Consider the following 19,252-nt stretch of genomic DNA (forward strand, 5'->3'; position numbering starts at 1 on the left):
GGCAAAGCTCATCTGGGAATCCTGTCCAGGTTGGGGGTATGTAAACAAGCGAACACACACACACTCTCACAAACAAACCGAGGGGTGTCTAAAACAACAGAAAACACACACACACACACACAGGTGTGCCTCACCGTCTGTCCACAGCACCATTGTCTTCCCCGACTTCTTCTACAACCAAAAGAATACAAACACACACACAAACACACGTATATGAAGATACAAACATACATATAAATCACACAAACATAGTTACATTCAAACACACACATGGTAGATTTCTGTACACATACATCACACAGCCCACACAGACCCACACACATACACACACGCACGCACGCACAGCTGAAGCATGGTCCCAGATGGTGTTTCCGTGTGTGTGTAGCCTTGGGATCCACGAGGATGCTGGAGACATCTGCTCCACAGGGGCTAGAGGAGGGGTGGGGGAGGTTAGTGGAGGCAAACGAAACAACCATGATTTCATATTAGTTCCAAATGATTGTGAAATTTTCTTGAGACACCAGAGACTTGTGGTGGTGGGGGGCTTTCTTGGTGCGTTCAGTTAAATGTTACAGGCCCTCAGAGGGGACGACTGGACTCACATATGTGCTTTAAATCACTGGAGAGAGGAGAATCCCCTGATCTCGCTTCACTTGTTTAAACCACTGTCTCCTGTCTTTTCAGAGTGAGAGAGAGAGTGTGTGTGTGTGTGTGTGTGTGTGTGTGTGTATGTCTGCGTCTGTGTGTGCTTCAGAGGCGCATCTGGTGGCAGGCCTGTTAGTGCAAAGAGACAGAAGGGTCATCATGGGAGCGCTTGATTGGTTGCCAGTGAAATACTCAGTCTTGCCAGGAGAGGAAACAGTGCAGTTGTGGCACACACACACACACACACACACATGCGCACACACTCACATGCACACAAATCAGATCAGACCACTGCACAGTCTGAAATACTGTCTTTCACATTACCTCCGTGACAGTGCTAGAACTTCCTGTGTATACGGATGTCAGTCTTCATATGAGCTGCACTGTGTTTCCTGGCTCATATTTTTTTTATACTGGAGTATTATGTGATGATTCCAAAATAAAAGCACACAACTACCTCTCTGAAACCATAAACTCTTTAATCTACAAAGTTCTGATTTCTTCCAAATCTCAGTCTTTCCCAGCTCTCTCCTCCAGGTGCCTTTCCCTGTCTAAGTCTCTGCAGACTGCTTTTTATTTCCAGCTAGCTCCCACCAGTGTGACAGTGTCATAGCAATCACTGCTAACTACTGGTGTCAGAAGTGGGATCAGGGCTGTCTTCATGCTTGGAATTTGTCTGACAGTACAATACGCCCCCAGACTCCCACCATAGTGGGGGGAGAAAAAAAAAGAAATATATGTCTGCTAAAGACATAAATGGTTCACACATTCACTCCCACCTGCTTGAGACTTAACTCTTTCACACAGGGAGGGAAGGTTTTACACGCCCCCACACTCCCATAGACTTTCACACATCTCCAGCTGGAGAACTGAGGAGGAATCGTATTTAATGCTCTTTTTTTTGATGCAGAGGGGCCACAGAAATAGACTACAAAACAACAGTCTAAAAAAAAGTTTAAAATGAGAATATTGTCACATCACTCACCTACTAGGGAGATTAGAGGAAAACTTAGTGAGGGAGAATTTTGTCTTGTTTCATCAGTTAAATGTGGCGGTGTGGTAAGGGTCTTTGTTTTTTGTGACTGAACATGTGCTTTTGCTTTCGAGTGTGTTCAGACATGGAGCGTGTAAGTGTGTGTGTGTGAGCGAGAGATAATAACCATATTTAACATCTTATGACATTCCAATTTCATACATGTCGTCAGAGCAACGCATTGAAAAACAAGACACTGCTGCATTTTTCACAGGTTCTGCTTTGCTCTCTCGCTCCCTTGCATATTTTCATGTCTCCCACGTTCTTCTCGCCTCTCCCATTCTCTCTCCCTCTCTCCCTCTGTCTCCTCTCTCTGTCCGTCTGCTTGTCTTTCGCACTCAACAGCTGCCGTGTCCATACTGTACAGTGTGTGCTATTTCTGAATGAAGCCTTCTTCTCGTGCAGCCAGCCTGTGAGCTTCGCTGAAGCCAGACCACAACTAGCTGACTGTGGCTGTATGGTGGCCATGCTCACACACAGAGAAAGCCCCGAGTTGGCACCTGAGAGAAGAGAGAGAGGGAGGGAGTGGTGGAGGGAGAAACAGAGAGAAGGAGATGAGACAGAAAAACATACAGTGGCACAGAAGAGTTTATTATAGCTACAGATGTGCTTTGGCTCTGAAACAAAGACCAGATTCAGATCGGCTTTCACTGTTTTTCCCCTATTTTACTTTGAAGACATGCACTTTAGGCTATGAAATATTGCTCAATCCATATTATATGACCATAAAGCTGGGAATAGGGAAACTTATAGTATATTTCTGAATGAATTATTACAGCCTAGGAGCAGCAAAACCAAATGATTAACAGGTCAAGATTTTTGGGGGTCTTTTAATGTCGTTATGCTCTCTGGCCGCATCATTTACAGAGTCCTGTGATTGACTCATTGAAGCTGTCGGGAGTGAATTACCAACAGCCAAAAGGACAGGGAGCAATGCACTGCCATCAACTTGTGAAGAAATTAAGCACTCAAAATCGTGATTGTTCAAGTCCCCGTCAATAAGAATCAGAGTGATTTTTTTTTTTAGTGTAGCCAATTAAATAAGCGACATTTTGTTGATTAAAACCAACTCTCTCTTTTCCTCCCCCCCCCCACTTTTTTTGTTGATCCCATTTTTTTTTCGTCAGGACTGTCCTCGCCTGGTTCACTTAAGAAGCCGGGGAAGTTTGATTTCAACGCCCTGACTTCCCAGACGAGGTCCCCCCGCATGGCGTTCACACACCACCCGCTGCCTGTGCTGGCAGGAGTGAGACCAGGTGAGAGCCCTGCCATGAACCCAACAACCCCTCCCCCCTCCCCCCCCCTGCCTTTTAGAATCTGAAAAAGAGAGAGAAGGAAAAGGGAGTGTCAAAATTGATCCTAGTGTGCCATATTTACAGCCCCAAAACTCCCCTGGAAACAAACAAAATCAATTTTCTGCAGCCGTGTGCCTGAAAATGAACATGCTAAACATACTTGCTGAGAAACAAAAACAAAAACTTTCCAATCCTACAGTTTCAACTGCTGAGAAGCAATATGCCTGCAGAGTTTCACCTGTTCAGTGTTACTGCTATCATCATGGCTTGGCATAAATTTCTCTCTCTCTCTCTTTCAGCATCTCTCCATCCATCCATTTTTACTGCCATCTTTTTGCCTGTTTGTTTTAATATTGTCATTGCATGGTACCATTGCTACATCCATACGTTTGTGACTGGTTTGCCTCACATCTTACTGCTTCATGCATTTGTTGTATTGTTCTTAGAGGTCACTTCTTTCATTTAAACTGGCAAAAGTGTTTATTCTGATATAATGAATTTGACTGGGAGTCAAGAGACCAGCGCATTTCAACGCTCGGTTTTTATCACTGGGTTTGTTGCTTTGCCACAGTGCCCCAGTCTGTCAGGTTATTAGCGAACCATAGCGTTTTTGTCTTTAACATTCAGACACACCACTTAAGTTGTATTTCTGCTCTTCAAAGTAAGTACCTGGACGGGTTTTCTTTAGTTTTTCTTGAGAATTTAGAGGAATTGCAGGTATGAGGAAGAAGGAAGAAGTAGCATGGATTGATATAGAGTTTTTAGTTGAACAGATGCACAATGTAGTGGATACATTTCTTAATTCAACCTTCAGTATTTCCAAGTTCTTGTTTCAACAGAACCACTAAGGACAAGTTGTCCTCATAAGAGCTTTTCAGTCCTATAGGATAACCGGTTTCTCCATCTCCCGTCAGAGAAATCCCAAAGTCTCCAGGATCTCAAGTTTGCCAACAAGTCCCTGTAGGCTGGTCTCACTTTTCAAAGGAATAAATAGTCCTCCTCTCTCTATCTCTCTCCCTCATTCCATTTGTCTCCCAAAGGGATGGTTTGGTCCACAGCCAAACCAGACCTACCATGTAAAGGTCATTTGGACTCATTGCCCTCCATGTTGAAACGTATTGAATTTTACTTGCAGAGCTCCCCACTGTATATTTAGAAAATATAGTCCAGGCCGGATCTTGCACCATTAAGCCGTGTTGTTTATCTGCACAGAGCAGTCCTATACCCCCTTGAGAAACCAAAGCACCAGATTGAATTATGCATTTGTGTTGATTTTTTAAAATGTGCTACTCTGCTTTGTGCGTGAGTTGAAGAGGTGTGAGGGACTAGCTCAGGTTTCTTTGTTCCCCAGCTAACTTCTCACTCTCTCCAAACTGTGTGTGTGGACTGTTGGCTGTGAGGATTTCATGTAACAGAGAGGCTGTAATGAGACAGTGTTTAGAGATTGTGTACGGGTGCATTTTGCACGTACACACACACACACACACACACACATGCGTGCATGTGTAAATTTACACTCTTGTGGAGGACTCTCTGTGCTAAAATGGCTGCTGTCCAAATGGAATGTCCCTCGGAGGCCTTGGTTCTATAAAGAGACTGGAGGATGATGGGAGGAAGGAAGGAGTGAGGGATGAAAAGAGAAATGGGGGTAGACACAGAGAGGGGGAAGATGCAGCTAGCAGTTGTAGCTTGATTTGGATGGACTGAAACTGTTAGCTGTTGTTGTGTAGGTCTAGTGAGTGTTGGTGTTCATGGGTAAGGACTGGATGGTTTATGTCCTGCTTTTGGCTCAGGCTGTCGTGGAGAGCTGCCAGGTTGACTGTTGTCTGATTATACTTGTCTGGAGAGTCCGCCACTGTGGCGGCGATTATACACACACACACACATACACACACACACACACACCAATATACCGTACATACAAAGGCACATGAAAGCTGCAAAAGACATAGCAACACGTACAAACAGACAAAGAACAAAATAACATGCACACCAAGTTGCAACACACAAAGTTCACTTACATAGACAAAAACCACAGACACACAAAGACGAGGACACTGATACAGGAAAACCCAAAAGTTAGAAGGAACAAGCACTTACACATTTGATGAGTATAGTATACACAAGAGATGGTAGGTGACAGACATAATCACAGATGCTTGTTTGCCAGGCTCCCCTCACCTAGCAGCTTGCCTCTTTAGTTTGGTGTGCCAAATTACCAAAGCCATAGAATCTCAGCAGACAAGACAGACAGTGGAGTAGTGTGTGTGTGTGTGTGTGTGTGTGTGTGTGTGTGTCTGCGTGTGTGCGCGTGTGTCTGTGTGTGGTTGGCTGGCTGGCTGGCTGAGTGACTAATGTCTCCGGGAGGCGTTTTGTGGTCGGTTGGGAGCGGAGAGGAGATTCTCTCTCAAGCTTCAAACTACTGGGCAGAACAGCACAGCAAGGATATGCTGCTGATTGATTACACATCACCGACAAGCGATAAAACAAAAGTGGAAAAATTCAGTGTGTGTGGCTCTGTCATAGCCCAGTGGTCTATGTGTGTGTGCGTTTGTGTCAGAGAGGGAAAGAAAGAGTAAAATGGACAAGAAGCAGAGTACAGAAAGACTGTAACACACTTTAGCTTGTAGGGGACTGTGAAAATGTGTGTATATGTGCGTGTGTGTGGTGATGCCAAGCCAGAGGTACAGAGAAATCTAGTGGGCTGATTTATAAAATGAATGGGACCAGATGTTGCCCACTAGCTGGGGATAATGCCAGTCATTTGTAAGCAGAAACTGCTTCAGTCAGAGAATGTCACAGCTATTTTCTGTGTTATGACTATAATAGGCTGAAGCAGCAACCTGGTCTTAGATGCCAGCTGTGTTGGTGCTTAGTTAAATTATATGCATGTCTTCTAAGCTCTCATAGGTGTGCATGTTAATGTACTGAATATCAAAGAGTATAGAGCGTTGTGGATGCTTCGTGTGTGTGTTGTGTTTAAGTAGAATTAGAATACAATGATCTGAGTCTCAACGTATTTTTCACACTTTTTGGTCTTTCTTGTATCTTCTCCTTACGTCTGTCTTCCTCTTCTGTTTCCTGTCCCACTTTTCATTTCTCTCCTCAGGGAGTCCCCGTGCCTCAGCCTCAGCCCTGCACTTCCCCTCCTCCTCTATCATCCAGCAGTCCAGCCCGTACTTCACCCACCCCACCATACGCTACCATCACCACCAGGACCCGCTTAAGGAGTTTGTGCAGTTTGTGTGCACTGACGGCACAGGACAGCCCAGTGCACAGGTAAGTGAGCTGTGTGTCAAGCAAAGAAAGGTGATGTGACAGTGGAGTGGTTTGGGGAGCAGCCTCACACAAAAGAAAAGTGGCCACTGATTAGAAGTCAGTTTTTTTTTTAGTTTTTGATATAGAATGAAATAAACGTAAATAAAACAAACAAAAAAAAAAAACAGCATCATTATTATATAGAGAATTGCTTCCACATTATTTCAAAACTTATTTGTTAGATAAACAGGTGCAACAAGGTCAACTGAGCCTACAAGAGAGAATAAAGGCCTTTTTTATGAGGTGAAGCAACTTCACCAGGGAAGAAAATGGCTTTAGGGCAAATGCATCTAACAGGAGGAGGCAGCCAGATGTGCTGAAACAGAAGAAAGAGCTCAGCTGGAGAAAACTGGGGGGAAAGGAGCCAAACCACATTTGACTCATCATAGGTTCAACATATAATGTAATGCCTTCTCCCACAATAAGGTAAGGGAAGATCTTGGCTGTCAGTAGCATTCAGAACGAAAATATCAAAAAGCCCTTTTAGGCAGACAGGTCCTGGGCTGTAAGTGTGGCAACTGGAAGAGGATTCAACGTAGAGAAGAAAGGCTGCAAACATGGGAAAGGCTGGTACAGGGTTTTCAAGATGGATTCAGAATGGCAGCGTTTGGAAAGTTATGTATTCATAAAGGGAACCTGAAGCAGACATTCAAGACTCCTGGTGCAACAGAAATCTAATTGACCCATTTTTGGTGATGTTGTTTTACTGTCAACAATAATCTTCTCTCAAGTGGCACATGCACAAAGTATGGTAGAAGAACAAGTGATATATAATACAGTATAACATGTATAGGCAATAACCACAATTTGATTTGTTAACACAAGAGGAAACCAGCTGCCCAAGCTAACGAGGCACAACGTGTTTCTGGGACAGAGTTGAGTGCCCGTTCAATAACCTCACACTCATCCTGAGAGCTAGAGTTTCCGAACATCAAAACAGAGGCACATCATACAGCTGGCTGTCAACTAGGCCTTATGGGGACATATCAGAAATAGTTTTGACACACATTTCAATAAGGTGCAAGATGCTGGCAGTACTGTAAACCACTACTGTAAACTTGGCCTTCTGAGCAACTTTAAAACCACTTATCAAACCTTTTCATGTCTTATTATCCTTTGTTCTCCTTACTTCACCTACTAAAGATATTTTGTAAAAATCTGACATGGGCACACACTGCGCACTTGCACACACAGACACCTTTTCTCTCCCTTTTCTAAGCTCTTACATTGCACTAAAAAGCCTTCCCTTATGACAGCTCTATTTTGTGTTTCCCCTTATGTGTGACAGTGTTCATCACTCTTCCACCTCTTTTTTACCTCATTACTTTTGGCCAGACTGTCCGATGTGTGTGTGTGCGTTGCTTTAATCACATGAGATTACTGATCCCTCATGTCCCTCTGACCAAGTGGGTCTGTGTGTATCTTAGTTTGTCTTGGAGTACTTAAGACTGCAAGTGTGGATGCTGTCATTGTCTGTCTGTATATAAGTGTTTCACATGGGACTGCGCGTGTGACCTTATTCTGTGTGTGTATGTGTGTCTGACTCCCTGTAAACTGTAAATTCTCGGGGTGTGTGCTCACCCTGTCTGTATGGTCCGTCTGCAGCCTAATGGAGGTGGCCAGAGCAAAATGCCGGGCTCCTTCCTGCTGCCCCCGCCACCCCCGGTGGCGCGCCCTGTGCCCCTCCCCATGCCCGACTCTAAAACCATCAGCACGCCTACTGACGGCGGACTCAGCTCACCCGCATCTCCGTGTAAGTCACCCCCTACTCCCACTCCCCTCCACAAACCCCTATTATTGCCCCAGTCTCCCCACAGACTTCTCACAGAGGCCAGTCCAAGCCAATTCTAGGCTCCCCTAGGTTGATTAGCTCTTAGCTGGCAGCTCATTTGTCCTCTGTTCCAAGTAATACTATATCAAGTCTGTTGTCCTAGAACAGATGTAGTCATCATAGAAGTCCCTGTGTTTATGTACAGTGCAGCTTCACTGGGGCCTTTTTTTTCTAATCTTGTAGTACTTCTACTGACAAAGCACAGACCTGGGACTTCTGCAATGACTACTGCTGCAGTTCTTCATAGTTTAGTCGGCCATCTGCTCAGTCAAACACTCAGCAGCCCCAGGAGCTTCACTCCTATTTCATCCATCACCTTATGGACTGTACGCCACAGTACTGAACTGTACTGTACCAGTGACATCCAATTCTGACAAGGCAGAAGCCACGCCTTTGCCAAACCAGAGATCCTCTTTCAAGCTCTTCTATATCTCTTGCTCTCTCTTGCTCTGAACTCCAGTCTCCTTTTCTCTCTTCATGTCTTTGCAAGCCTTCTCAGCCTTTTCCCTCTTCTTTACTCAAATCTTTTTATTCTCTCTTTCTATCGCTCTCTCTCTCTGGTGTTGGGTTTCCTGCTAGCACCACAAGAGGCAGTGTAGTCTCTCTCACTTCTTTTTGATGTGTTTTGTAGTTTGGGGGGAGCAGAGCAGAGCAGGGCCCTGTGCACGTTGCCTCTGTAGCTGCAAGCCTTTGATCAACGCAGACTTTGCATGTCTGTGACAGCGGCAATACAATCTACCCCCTTCTCTCATTTCTTTTTTGCTTTGTTCCTTTTCTTTATTTGATATATTCTCATATCCTCCTTTCTCATATCCTCCTTTCTTTTCCTTTATTTCTCTCTTTTTTTCTTTTTAAGGGAACAAAATTAGGGCAGTTGGCGTGGACTCCAAAAAAACATCATGCCCCACTTTACCCACCCAATCCCCTTGCCACTTTCACACAAATCTCACAACAATTAAAAATTGAGAACAACAAAAAACATGGAAATCACAGTATAACAAGAACAAACCCAGTCTCTCTAAACATGAATGATAAAGTCTAATCAAACCTGTCTAATTAGTGCTATACTGGGGGAGCGGGAGAGGAGTGTCATCAGGAAGCGGTGAGGCTTTGGTTGGTTCCACCCAGACAGGTGCAGTGCAAGAGTCGGGCCACGGGAGAGGCACACCAGGAGGGGGCACTGGACGGAGCAACCGGGGCATCTTCTCCTTTTGTTTTGGCTTTTTCTCCTCTTCCTGTCCTATCAACCTTTTTCCTCCCCTCCCCCTTCCAGCTCTCTCAATATAACGTGTCACTTCATTATTTATTTATATGAACATCTATATAAATAAATATCGTAATTTTCGTCTCTTTTCTCATTCCGGTGACTGTTATCACTGTATTTTTTTTTTCTTCCCCTCTCTAATTTTGTCTCTGATTTCAAGATATCGTAATTACAGTCATAATAAAAACACAGACACACACACAACACAACACAACACAACACAACACAACACAACACAGCACACCACACAGCCATATGGTACACTCTCACCCTCACTCATGCATCAGTTTCCAGCCCTTTCACTGTCACCCCCACATCCCCATCCCCTCAACCTCACTCAAGTCATGCACAGCAAAAGTTCTACTCAGCCGCCATATTGGAGTCCAGTGAGCACAACTGCCCTAAATTTGATCCTGTGGCATCACCGAATGGTGTCACTTTGTAGGCAAGATGCTCCTCTTAGCCCATTAAATTTAAATGGAGCATTGGTTACCACTGGTGATGAATAGTGTTCCTCCATCGGTCACCCTTTTATTAAGTCCACAGTGAGTCCTCAGTGGTTTTCTATGATTACGATGGTTTATTCCTGAGGCCAGGGGTTGCTGAGGAGCGTCTGTGACTAACAGTGCAGCCATGTTTTGCGGGAAGTAGCTTCTTCATGTTAGCACTAATCATAACAGACTGCACATCCCTCTGTTAACCACAGTTTAAATGTTTCAGTGAAGGGATACAACAAAGAATCTGCCCGCAACATGAACAAATCACCCATGTGACTAATAGGGCATCAGTATCCCTGACCCTTACTGTCTTCTCCCAGTAATTGATTTGACAGTGATGTGTAGCCCTGTAGAAAGTTAATATTATAGTGAATTATCTAGATTACAATGATGAGAGCATCAAACTCTACTATAAGCTCAGCGTGTATGTGTGTGTGTGTAAAAGCATGTACACACTTGTCTCTCTCTTTATAGCATACTCCACGCCAGGCTCCACAGCTCCCAACCGGTTTGTCGGCATCGGAACACGGGACAACTTTCTGAATATCCCCCAGCAGACTCAGGTACCCCTCCAACCTCCCTCATTTAATTGACATCCACCCATTCACCACCTCCTCCTCTGTTTTTATGTCTCCTCTTCCTTTTCCCTCATTACTCACTGTAAGGGTGACTGCTCAGTGCTGAACGTGGATGCGACTTCCCAGCACACTGTTAACGCAGGCGTCTTTTGGGTTTAAAGGGACAAGCATGTCATTTAGAGTGAAGGCCGTGATACAGAGGCAATGCTCAGACAATGGCTCCGGATTGGCAGCATGCTACAATCAGTGATTCAGCCCATGGCAACGGTGATGATCAACTGTATGAATATTTTACTACTCTAAAAGTTGAGATGACATGTGTAGCCAACCAGAGCTGTTACCTACATCAGTTTGCTAAATCGATACTGTAGACTCAGCAGGTCAAGTTTGCAGCAATTCCGTTGATAGTCAACCTCAGTAGCTATTGATGAAGATAAGGTGAAACTAAATCAGACCCATCTCCAAGAAAACTTGAGTTGCGACTGTGTTGCCACACATCAATTTCAAAAGACATTTTAAAGACTGTTCCTTCATGCTAAAAAAAAAAAAACAACAACTGTGAAAAGTGGTGCCTGTTTGAGCTGATGCATTTGTCCACATGTTACACATTGAGGTAAAAAAAAAATTCAGAAGGACATTTTAATGGACTGGGGTATTAACATACATGTGTCGTTGATCATTTCTTTGCAAACTTGCCCACCTACATTGATACAAAGTGTTGCCCATGTATCAAGGCCTTTAGATTCAGTATTGGTTTACAGTTTCTGCACCACAGTAGTTTCCCTACAGTGAATGTAAGCAGTGCCAGTTAGTTTCAGCTCCAGCAGTGTTGATTTATCTCTGCTAGGCCCCACAGTGTGTATTAGTGCAGCGTGTGAGGCCAGTAGTGCACTACATTGTGGTTTCAGCTTTGGCTGCGCTCTGCCACTGGGCTGCAGTGTCTTGGGCCTCCTCCATCACCAACACAACTTTTCTCATTAGGGGCTAACCGCACCTGCCTGCAGCCAACTCGGCTCTCCTGTCCTCCCCACACATGGAAACAATCTGCATTCCTCCTCGGCACAGCTCTGCTCGCCTGCCCCCCTCCTTTCCTTCCCTTCCCTTCCCTTCCCTCATGCATCAGCAGCCCACCCTCTCTCCCTTTCTCTCCTCCTCCTGCTCCCTCTAGTATTTTCAAGCTCCCCACCTGCACCACTCTCCCACAGATGTAGCCCTAGCACCGAGGGGACATCCACACGCACACACACGCACACACACACAAACACACATTATACACTTCAACTCTGTGCCAAAACTCTTGCCCCTAATTTTTTTCTCCTAAACAACAACACAGCTTTTACAACAGCTTGCATCTGTTCCAAATGCTTATTATCTCCTTTCTATTGCTTATCAAACATTATTGAAAAATGTCCACTTTGAACATTTCTGCCGGGTTTACAGCGCGCATAGCGAGAATCTGGGCACTGGTATCAACTGCTACCAGTTAGCTGAGCCTAGTAGGTCAGTAACAGTCTCAGCCAGAGTGAGTAACAGAGGTCTCTGCCTATCCTGCTGTTCTCTGGCATATGGAGAGGTTCAGACGATGGCCTTGCCAGCCCGCCTCGCAGCCTGCTAGCCAACTAGCCAAGACAGAGGGAGAGTCTTCCCACTGCTGTCAGCGCAAGAGGCAGAGAAAAGCTGGACTGAGGAGCTCTCTGGTGGTGAGACCTCGGCCATGCAGCAGCGAGAGCGAGGGAGAGATACTAGAGGAGCATGTATGAAAAAAGTAAGAGGGACCCAGAGAAAGGGAGGGAAAAAAGAGTGAGGGAGTTAGTCGAAGCTCGGTGCACTCCACAGTCACGTCCCGGCTGTCTGGTTGCTGCGGGCAACCAGACATGATGTCATAGGCAGTTGAACTTGGACTTGAAGGGGGGTTAGAAAGAGAGGAGGGGGGGGGGGGTCACTTTCCACTGCCAAGGATTACATTGGGAGAGCTGGAGTAGGAGAGGGAGAGGAAAAGAGAAGCGGGTTAAGGGGAAGTTGGAGCCAGGAGGAGGAGGAGTTATCGTCAGACACGAAAGAATCATGGATAGGAAGGAGGGAGGCAGAGGTGGTGGAGGATAGACGGAGGTTGAGGGGGGTTAAAGCTTTCTGTCCGTTTGCTAGAATGGGGGCAACAACAGAGAGTTTGCTGTTAAAGATGGGGTGATTCGCTGCTCTCCCTGGGCCGAGGCCTGAGGAATGTCAGAGGCAGCCAGAACAGCTCAGCCTGTGCCAAAGCCTCCACTCTGCCCTCTTATCAAACCCAGAAACTGGATCCCTGGAGTAGCTGCCCTCAATAGCTTTACAGTGTAGCCTGAGACCACTCGGGCCCACAGAGCAGAGACATATTAGGAGGATCGCCTTACATGTAAACTGGTAGTGCATGACAAAGCAGTTACAGCGTGGTGTTTGTTCACTGGAAAGCCATTCAGACGGATACAAAAAGTGCTGCCCTCACGCAGTTCCTAGCTCTGAAATAACACAAGTGTTTTTAATGAGAAAAAAGCCAGAGTCAGCCCTCCTAAAAACAGCAAGTGGTGAAGTTGAGGTAATAACTTTTTCGACACTGTATGGGACAGCTGAGCTCAGCAAGTACAGGAGTGAGGGAGAAAAGGAGTAGTAGGTGGCCACCTAGTGGTTCAGAACTGGTCCTGCCTGTGGTCCCTTAAAACTAATTCATATCTACATGTGCCTCCTTGTTGCCTACCTCTTTGCTGTGTGCAAGAAGAGAGTTTTTATTTTAAGACACATAAAGAGAGGTAAAATTATCCAGTAATTTAATAAAAAGTTTAGTGTTTTTTTTCTTGTGGAGGTCTGATCCCAATGCCAATTATTTGTTAATAAGTTCCTGTTCTGTGGTCACATTCTACTTTTTCATACTCTGTTATGCACTACCACTTCTGCCTCTTTCTTACATTACAGTACATAACAAAAACGTTGCACTGCAGTTTAAAGCTGATAAGAATCGAGACTTAGTCTAAATGTAAAACCTGCTGACGTTGTTTAGAGACTAATTTTCTTCTCTTTTCTTCTCCACAGTCCTGGTTCCTCTGACAAGGCCTCTCTGAATCAACAGCTAAAATTGTGTCATGAAAATTGGAAATTTGAAAAACAAACACATCACTGCTGATTAAGAACAGACTGCTGACACTAAAAAGGTCTTTCTCTCTCGCCAACACTATTCAAAGTACTACTACAGAACCCGAAAAAACCCACCTTGCCCCCAAGAGGACTCCCAATCCAACACAATTTGAACAGGAACGTTCATCCCCCTTTATCCAGGAGGCTTCAATGAGATTGAGTTGACAGACTCAGAATGCAAGGAGGAGGAAGAGGAAGATGAGGAACTGTCTCACACACACCACGAAATGTCAGAAAGGAAACGCAATATGGTAACCTGACAAATGACCAATTATACATTTGTTGTTTCTTTTTTATTGTTTTTTTTTTTTTTTAATTTTGTTGTCTCCACAATGAAACTCCATGCATTGGCTGGGAGATCCAAAAAGAACACATAATGGTAAACAATGAAGTTGGATGTGCAAGTTGAAACGATTTCCACCCAAACTGCACGCCTCCATATCTATGTATTTTCCACCCACCTCTCCTCCAGGTCCATGGTTCCACCCAGCCCACACCCCCCCCAACCCCCCCCCGCACCTCACCTCACCTCACCTCACCTCACCTCACCGCACCTAGCACTCAGTGCTACTCAGGGTCCAGACTGAGACACCACAGCCACACGCCTGTGTGTCGCCACACTCTGCCGCTTCATTCGCTCAGCCCTGAGCCTCTTTCATTTCTGATTGGCCAATCATGGTGACACCATCCAATGGTGTGACATTTATGCACTAAGTGGCTGGTCTTTGTTTACCTGTCAAAGAATCAGGGCGTCCTGCTGTGGGAGAAGTGATAGCCATGAGGCGAGTGCGAGCGAGTGAACACACAACAGACAGTCATAACACTAACTCTACATGTGCTCTTTCGTCCCCTCACCTATGCACTATTAATTTTTAATAAGGGATGAACAGTATTGCACATCGATGGTCAGATGAGCGATTAGAGAAGTGAATCGAGGCTGGCTGCCACTGCAGGAATGTGGCTGCGCTGACATTCAAGTCTAGGCCCTGAAACATGCAGCAGCGCACATATGCACATGCTCACACAAAAAACACACACACAATCACGCTTTGCATACAGCACACACAGACCATCCTCTCCAGAATAGTCTGTCACACAACCACTCACAATATCATCTTGTTATTATTCATAGGCAAGGAATTTAATTTACAGGAATGCATCAGCATCAGCTTCATATAATTAGTTTTCATTTTGTTTGTAGGTGTTTTTTTGCAATTCTTTTTTCTTTTTTTTTGCCGGATTTGGTTTTGGTTTTGTCTCACTTGGATTGTTTAACCTTCTCTTGCATGTCATAACATGTTTTTCTTTAGTTTGCAGTAACACGTTAAGAATCATGCTTGAATTTCAGCGAAACAGATTTTAAGGAAACAGTAAGAGCAGTTTCTCAAATCTCTCTCATGTATGGACAGCACAGTAATAACAACAGCTCATCACACACATCCCTTGCATTGCTTCACCCTGTATCCCCTAGTCCAGACACAGCAAAGCCCACAGGAATACACACGCACACACACATACAAACACACATACAGTACACAGACACATAAAAATATATGCTAACACCACCAACAACCTGACATAAACTAATAAAGGGAAGCCTTTATATTTGGTTCTCCAAACTGCCTTTGTTAATGGTTTTTCATTCACTTAAGATTTGTCTTTTTAATTTGAGCTATTTTTTCTATGTAAATGTTCACATTGAAATTGCTATTGGTATTATTTTCATCATGACACAATCCAACGAAAGCCGACCTCACAAAATAACTGGACTGCCCAGCTGTTGGTTCTATTTTGCAGGGATAGTAAACAGGGCTGAGACCTTGTTCTCAGCCTCTCTAGTAACATTAGCTCTATGTACTAAAACCATATATCAAGACTATAACAATATATGAAAGTGCCTCTGTATTCCCTTCATGCAATTAGTAATAAACTTGACTTCAGGTTCTCTTCCCACATATAAGCTAAAGCTACAGGGAATGGTAGCGTTGGTGCATGTGGAAACCATTGGCCTAGGACAGATCTTTATAGAGGACTGCAAACTTTTTTTGTAAAGACAGAGAGAGAGATCTTATACATATATATTTATGATATATGCTCCTTTTTAACTTTTACTACATGAGCTTGTTGGCAGTCTAGTTATTTTCTGAACTCTCACCCACCCCCGCCCCCCTCCCCCCCACAACCTTTTCAGTAACATCTCCTTACTGTTACCAGTACGAATCAAACGACACACGCCATCGCCATCTGCAGCGCAGCATTACAATACCTAGACGAACATGTCAAAAATCGACAGTAGGTTTGAAGAAAAAAAAAGTGTTTGTTTTTTGATGGAAAGTATTATTATTGAAAAATATGTGTCGATTGAGCCACGTGCAATGCATTGGGTAGATCATTGTGTTTGTCTGTTAGAGATTTTTAAGAAAGCTAAGAGAAAAGAGAAAAAAAATGTATTTGTTTCAAGTCCGTAAGCTCCGGGACTCTAAACTAGAGGGCCATGAAAAATCCTAGTCTTTGTAAGTTGGGGGTATTTGTTTTTATTTCCTTTTGTCTCTTTTTTAATGTTTTATGTATAATCATTTGTTTATAAAAATGTGGGAGGGCTGAAGGAAAAAAAAATCTACACAACTTCAGAAAAAAAATTCTCTATCAGATGAAAACTGGTGCTTTAACACTATAAAGTACATTCAGAACTATTATAAATGAATGGTAATGAACAAAAATAACAGACCATTTAGGAAACAGCATTATTCCTCTCTCTATTTGTATTCTTCTTCTATTTGTATCGAGTGGGGGGAGAGGTTCCTATTCCTTAAGGTTGTGGCACAAAAGGCATTTTGGTTCAACCTTTAGAAAAGATAAAACCTATACTGTCAAGCCTAAGAAACTCTTCAGATAACTTACCCATGCACTGCCTGAAACTCACCAGCAAAAACAGTAAAAAAAAAAAAAAAGAAGAAGAAGAAAAAGAAAAAGAAAGAAAGAAAGAAAAACTCCTCCCAGTATTTTTCATTTTTATCACCCACATTGGCATAAATACATGACAAGTTCCTCCCCATGCTGTGGGATATGCATCACATCCAGGAATCTTTTTATTCCCATCATCATCTTGGTATGTCTCTGAATCTAGAGCTGGATGGGGCTCAGCAGGTTGTGTTGAGACACCTGAGTTAAAGTGAAAAGAGTGTTTAAGTCAAGGGCCTCTTGTCTCCTCTGCAGAAAACAAAAACAACAGAAAAAGGGGCAAAACGCAGCTTCAAATCGGGCAAAAATAAAGAGGTCTGACCCATGTATGAAACAGGCAGCAAAGTGAGCCTCTCCCCTGTTCCACCCCCTCCTCTGTAAATGACTCTTATAGTGCTTGTGCTGTAGTGTATAGTTTCCCAGCAGTTAAAGGTTGTCCCTTAAAAGTGCCTTTTGTTCACAGACTCCATTTTGTAATCCAGATCGCCCTTTTTTTCGAAATGGCTTGAGGTAGCAGGTTGCCCCTGAGCGCTGCAGGGAGGGAAGAGAAAGGTTGTCACCCTCTCAGCGCTCAGGGACAACTTTTTTCTCGGGCTGGAAATGAATCCCCTCCATTGTACCTCCCCTATATCCTCTCTTCCTTTTCAAAAGCCGTATATATATATATATATATAGTACAAAAGGAAACTGGTGTGAATTAGTTCTTTACTTTTTATTGATAAATGATGACAAAAAATTTTTTTGAAAAGGCAAAAAAACTTGTTCTCGTACAGCTCTTGCTTTTTTTCTTCCCCTCTGTCTCCACTGTCTGTTTTCTCTTAGACACTGGAGTAGTCTGTAACTGTGTGTCCGTCACTCTCCGTCACTCTCTCTCTCTCTCTCTCTCTCTCTCTCTCTCTCTCCTCTGCTCTCTCTCTCTCTCTCTCCTCTGCTCTCTCCGCTGTTGGGAGGGTGAAAAAAAAATATTGCCGAAAAACTTTTGTCTGAGCAGAATGCAGTTAGCTCACATGTTATTCTTGTCTGTATGCTTCACATTGTATTACCATACCCATCTTCTTCAGCTTCTCCATTCAACAGCTAATGTAAGTGAACAAATTACGCTGACGGGCTTTTGGGGGTGTCCTTGGGTGGGTTAGGAAGGGATGACAGGGGTTCAGGGGTTTGGGTTGAAAAGGTTTACAGAGAAGATTAATGGGGTCGAGAGGGCTGGATGAATTGCTTTGGGATGTTGGAACGGGGCTGCTTGGACTAGAATAAGAGTTTTGCTCTTTTGTTTTAGCTATTTATATTTTGGCTTTGTTTTATTCCCCACTTTTTGTTTCCTTTTAATTTGGATTTCTTTTAGTATTTGCTATCAGGGTATGCTGTCGTTTAGGCTCTCTTTGAGGATGCCTTGGACTGTAAATGAAAGCTACAAGCACCTTATAACCGGACTTGTCCTGCATGAGGCTGAAAGAGGGGGTGTTGCATTTCCAGGACATATCCCACATCCATTCAAACCAATCTTTTAAAGTGAAGTATTATTGTTCACGGCGGGTTTCACACAGTAAAACCCTCAGCAGTATTAGCCATCTACAACACACCAAACAGATAGTTGAAAAGGCCAGCATGAACCTGATCTCTCAGATTTTTGAGGATTCAGGGAAGTCCCTCCATTTTTCTCCTCTGACCACCTCATGCTGGACTGCTCCGTGTCTTTGTTCTGTTGTTTATTTTGTTCTTTATCTTCTTAAGCGTGTATGGTTATTGGTGTAATAGGCAGCACCCTAGGCCCCCTGACTCCCAGCTCTTCTACACCTCTGTCTACGCCCTCAGTGCAGCACCACTTCTTTGTGAGAACACCCCCAGAGCTCTAGGTGAAATGCATGTGTTAATTACAGTTTCTTTTCCATAAGAAGAAAAACACAGTTTGAGAAGAGCAGCACCTGATTGAATAAAAAAGGATGTTCTTGACTGTACCACCTTGCTGTGCCATGTCTTTTTTCGTTAGACTAATGTTTAAATTAAAAAAAAAAAAAAAAATCAACATTGTAGCCGCAAGCGGCAATTCACAGGTTCTAACTTTTGCAAACACACTGAGCAAAAACAACATGATTCTACCTTTAGACCCTCTCCCACTCAGCTCCATGTAATACACACCCATTATAAACTCAAGATTTATCCAAATCGGGTTTTCAGTTACACATTTATGGTGCCCTCTATGGATCAAGCTTTTGGTAGGCATATTCCTACTCGTGTTCTTAAGATACCAAGATTTATGATTATTGGACAAATGTTAATAATCTTACTCGCCAAGCCCCACCCTTTGCAAGAATATTTTGGTTGATGGCAGCCATGTTTTTTAACCAATCTTGCTTTATAATAGAATGGATATCTTGGTCCCCCAAAGCTGTATACTAAATTTGGTGTCAATAGAATCAAAATCATAAAAGTTCTATTCATTTTACTGTTTTTTGGTTTATGCAAATTATCAAAAAATACATGGTCTTTATGGTCCAGGAGACTTTTTTTGTTGAGCACATTCAGCTGTACTTCTGTGTAAAATTTCAAGTCAATAGGACTGTGGCAGCCAGGGATAGCCTTTCAAAGTGTTTACTATCAGGCCGAATGGGAACATATTTTTTGTAAAGCATCTGGACATAATTTGTAGTTGTGTTGCCAAGTTTCA

At 43.7% G+C, this 19,252-nt stretch overlaps 1 protein-coding gene across 50 annotated transcripts in view; it reads left to right on the forward strand.

The window, feature by feature from the left end:
* Positions 1–18,542, forward strand: part of nfixa (nuclear factor I/Xa) — a 110,958-nt gene extending 92,416 nt beyond the window's left edge. For 11 of the 50 annotated variants that reach the window (XM_085774957.1, XM_085774949.1, XM_085774974.1 and 8 more), the window contains 5 exons: positions 2,806–2,934; positions 6,083–6,252; positions 7,897–8,044; positions 10,358–10,446; positions 13,522–16,484. In XM_085774957.1, the coding sequence (XP_085631083.1) occupies positions 2,806–2,934; positions 6,083–6,252; positions 7,897–8,044; positions 10,358–10,446; positions 13,522–13,536 (551 nt within the window). In that variant the 3' untranslated portion in view covers positions 13,537–16,484. Of the gene's footprint in view, positions 1–2,805; positions 2,935–6,082; positions 6,253–7,896; positions 8,045–10,357; positions 10,447–13,521 lie in introns of all 50 variants that reach the window. The other 39 variants (XM_085775088.1, XM_085775057.1, XM_085775142.1 and 36 more) reach the window with 6 other exon arrangements.
* Positions 18,543–19,252: the final 710 nt, after the last annotated feature.

The sequence above is a fragment of the Trachurus japonicus genome, chromosome 1 (assembly GCF_045865225.1).
Source record: "Trachurus japonicus isolate A0001 chromosome 1, Traja_1.0".
Taxonomy (NCBI): Eukaryota; Metazoa; Chordata; class Actinopteri; order Carangiformes; family Carangidae; genus Trachurus; species Trachurus japonicus.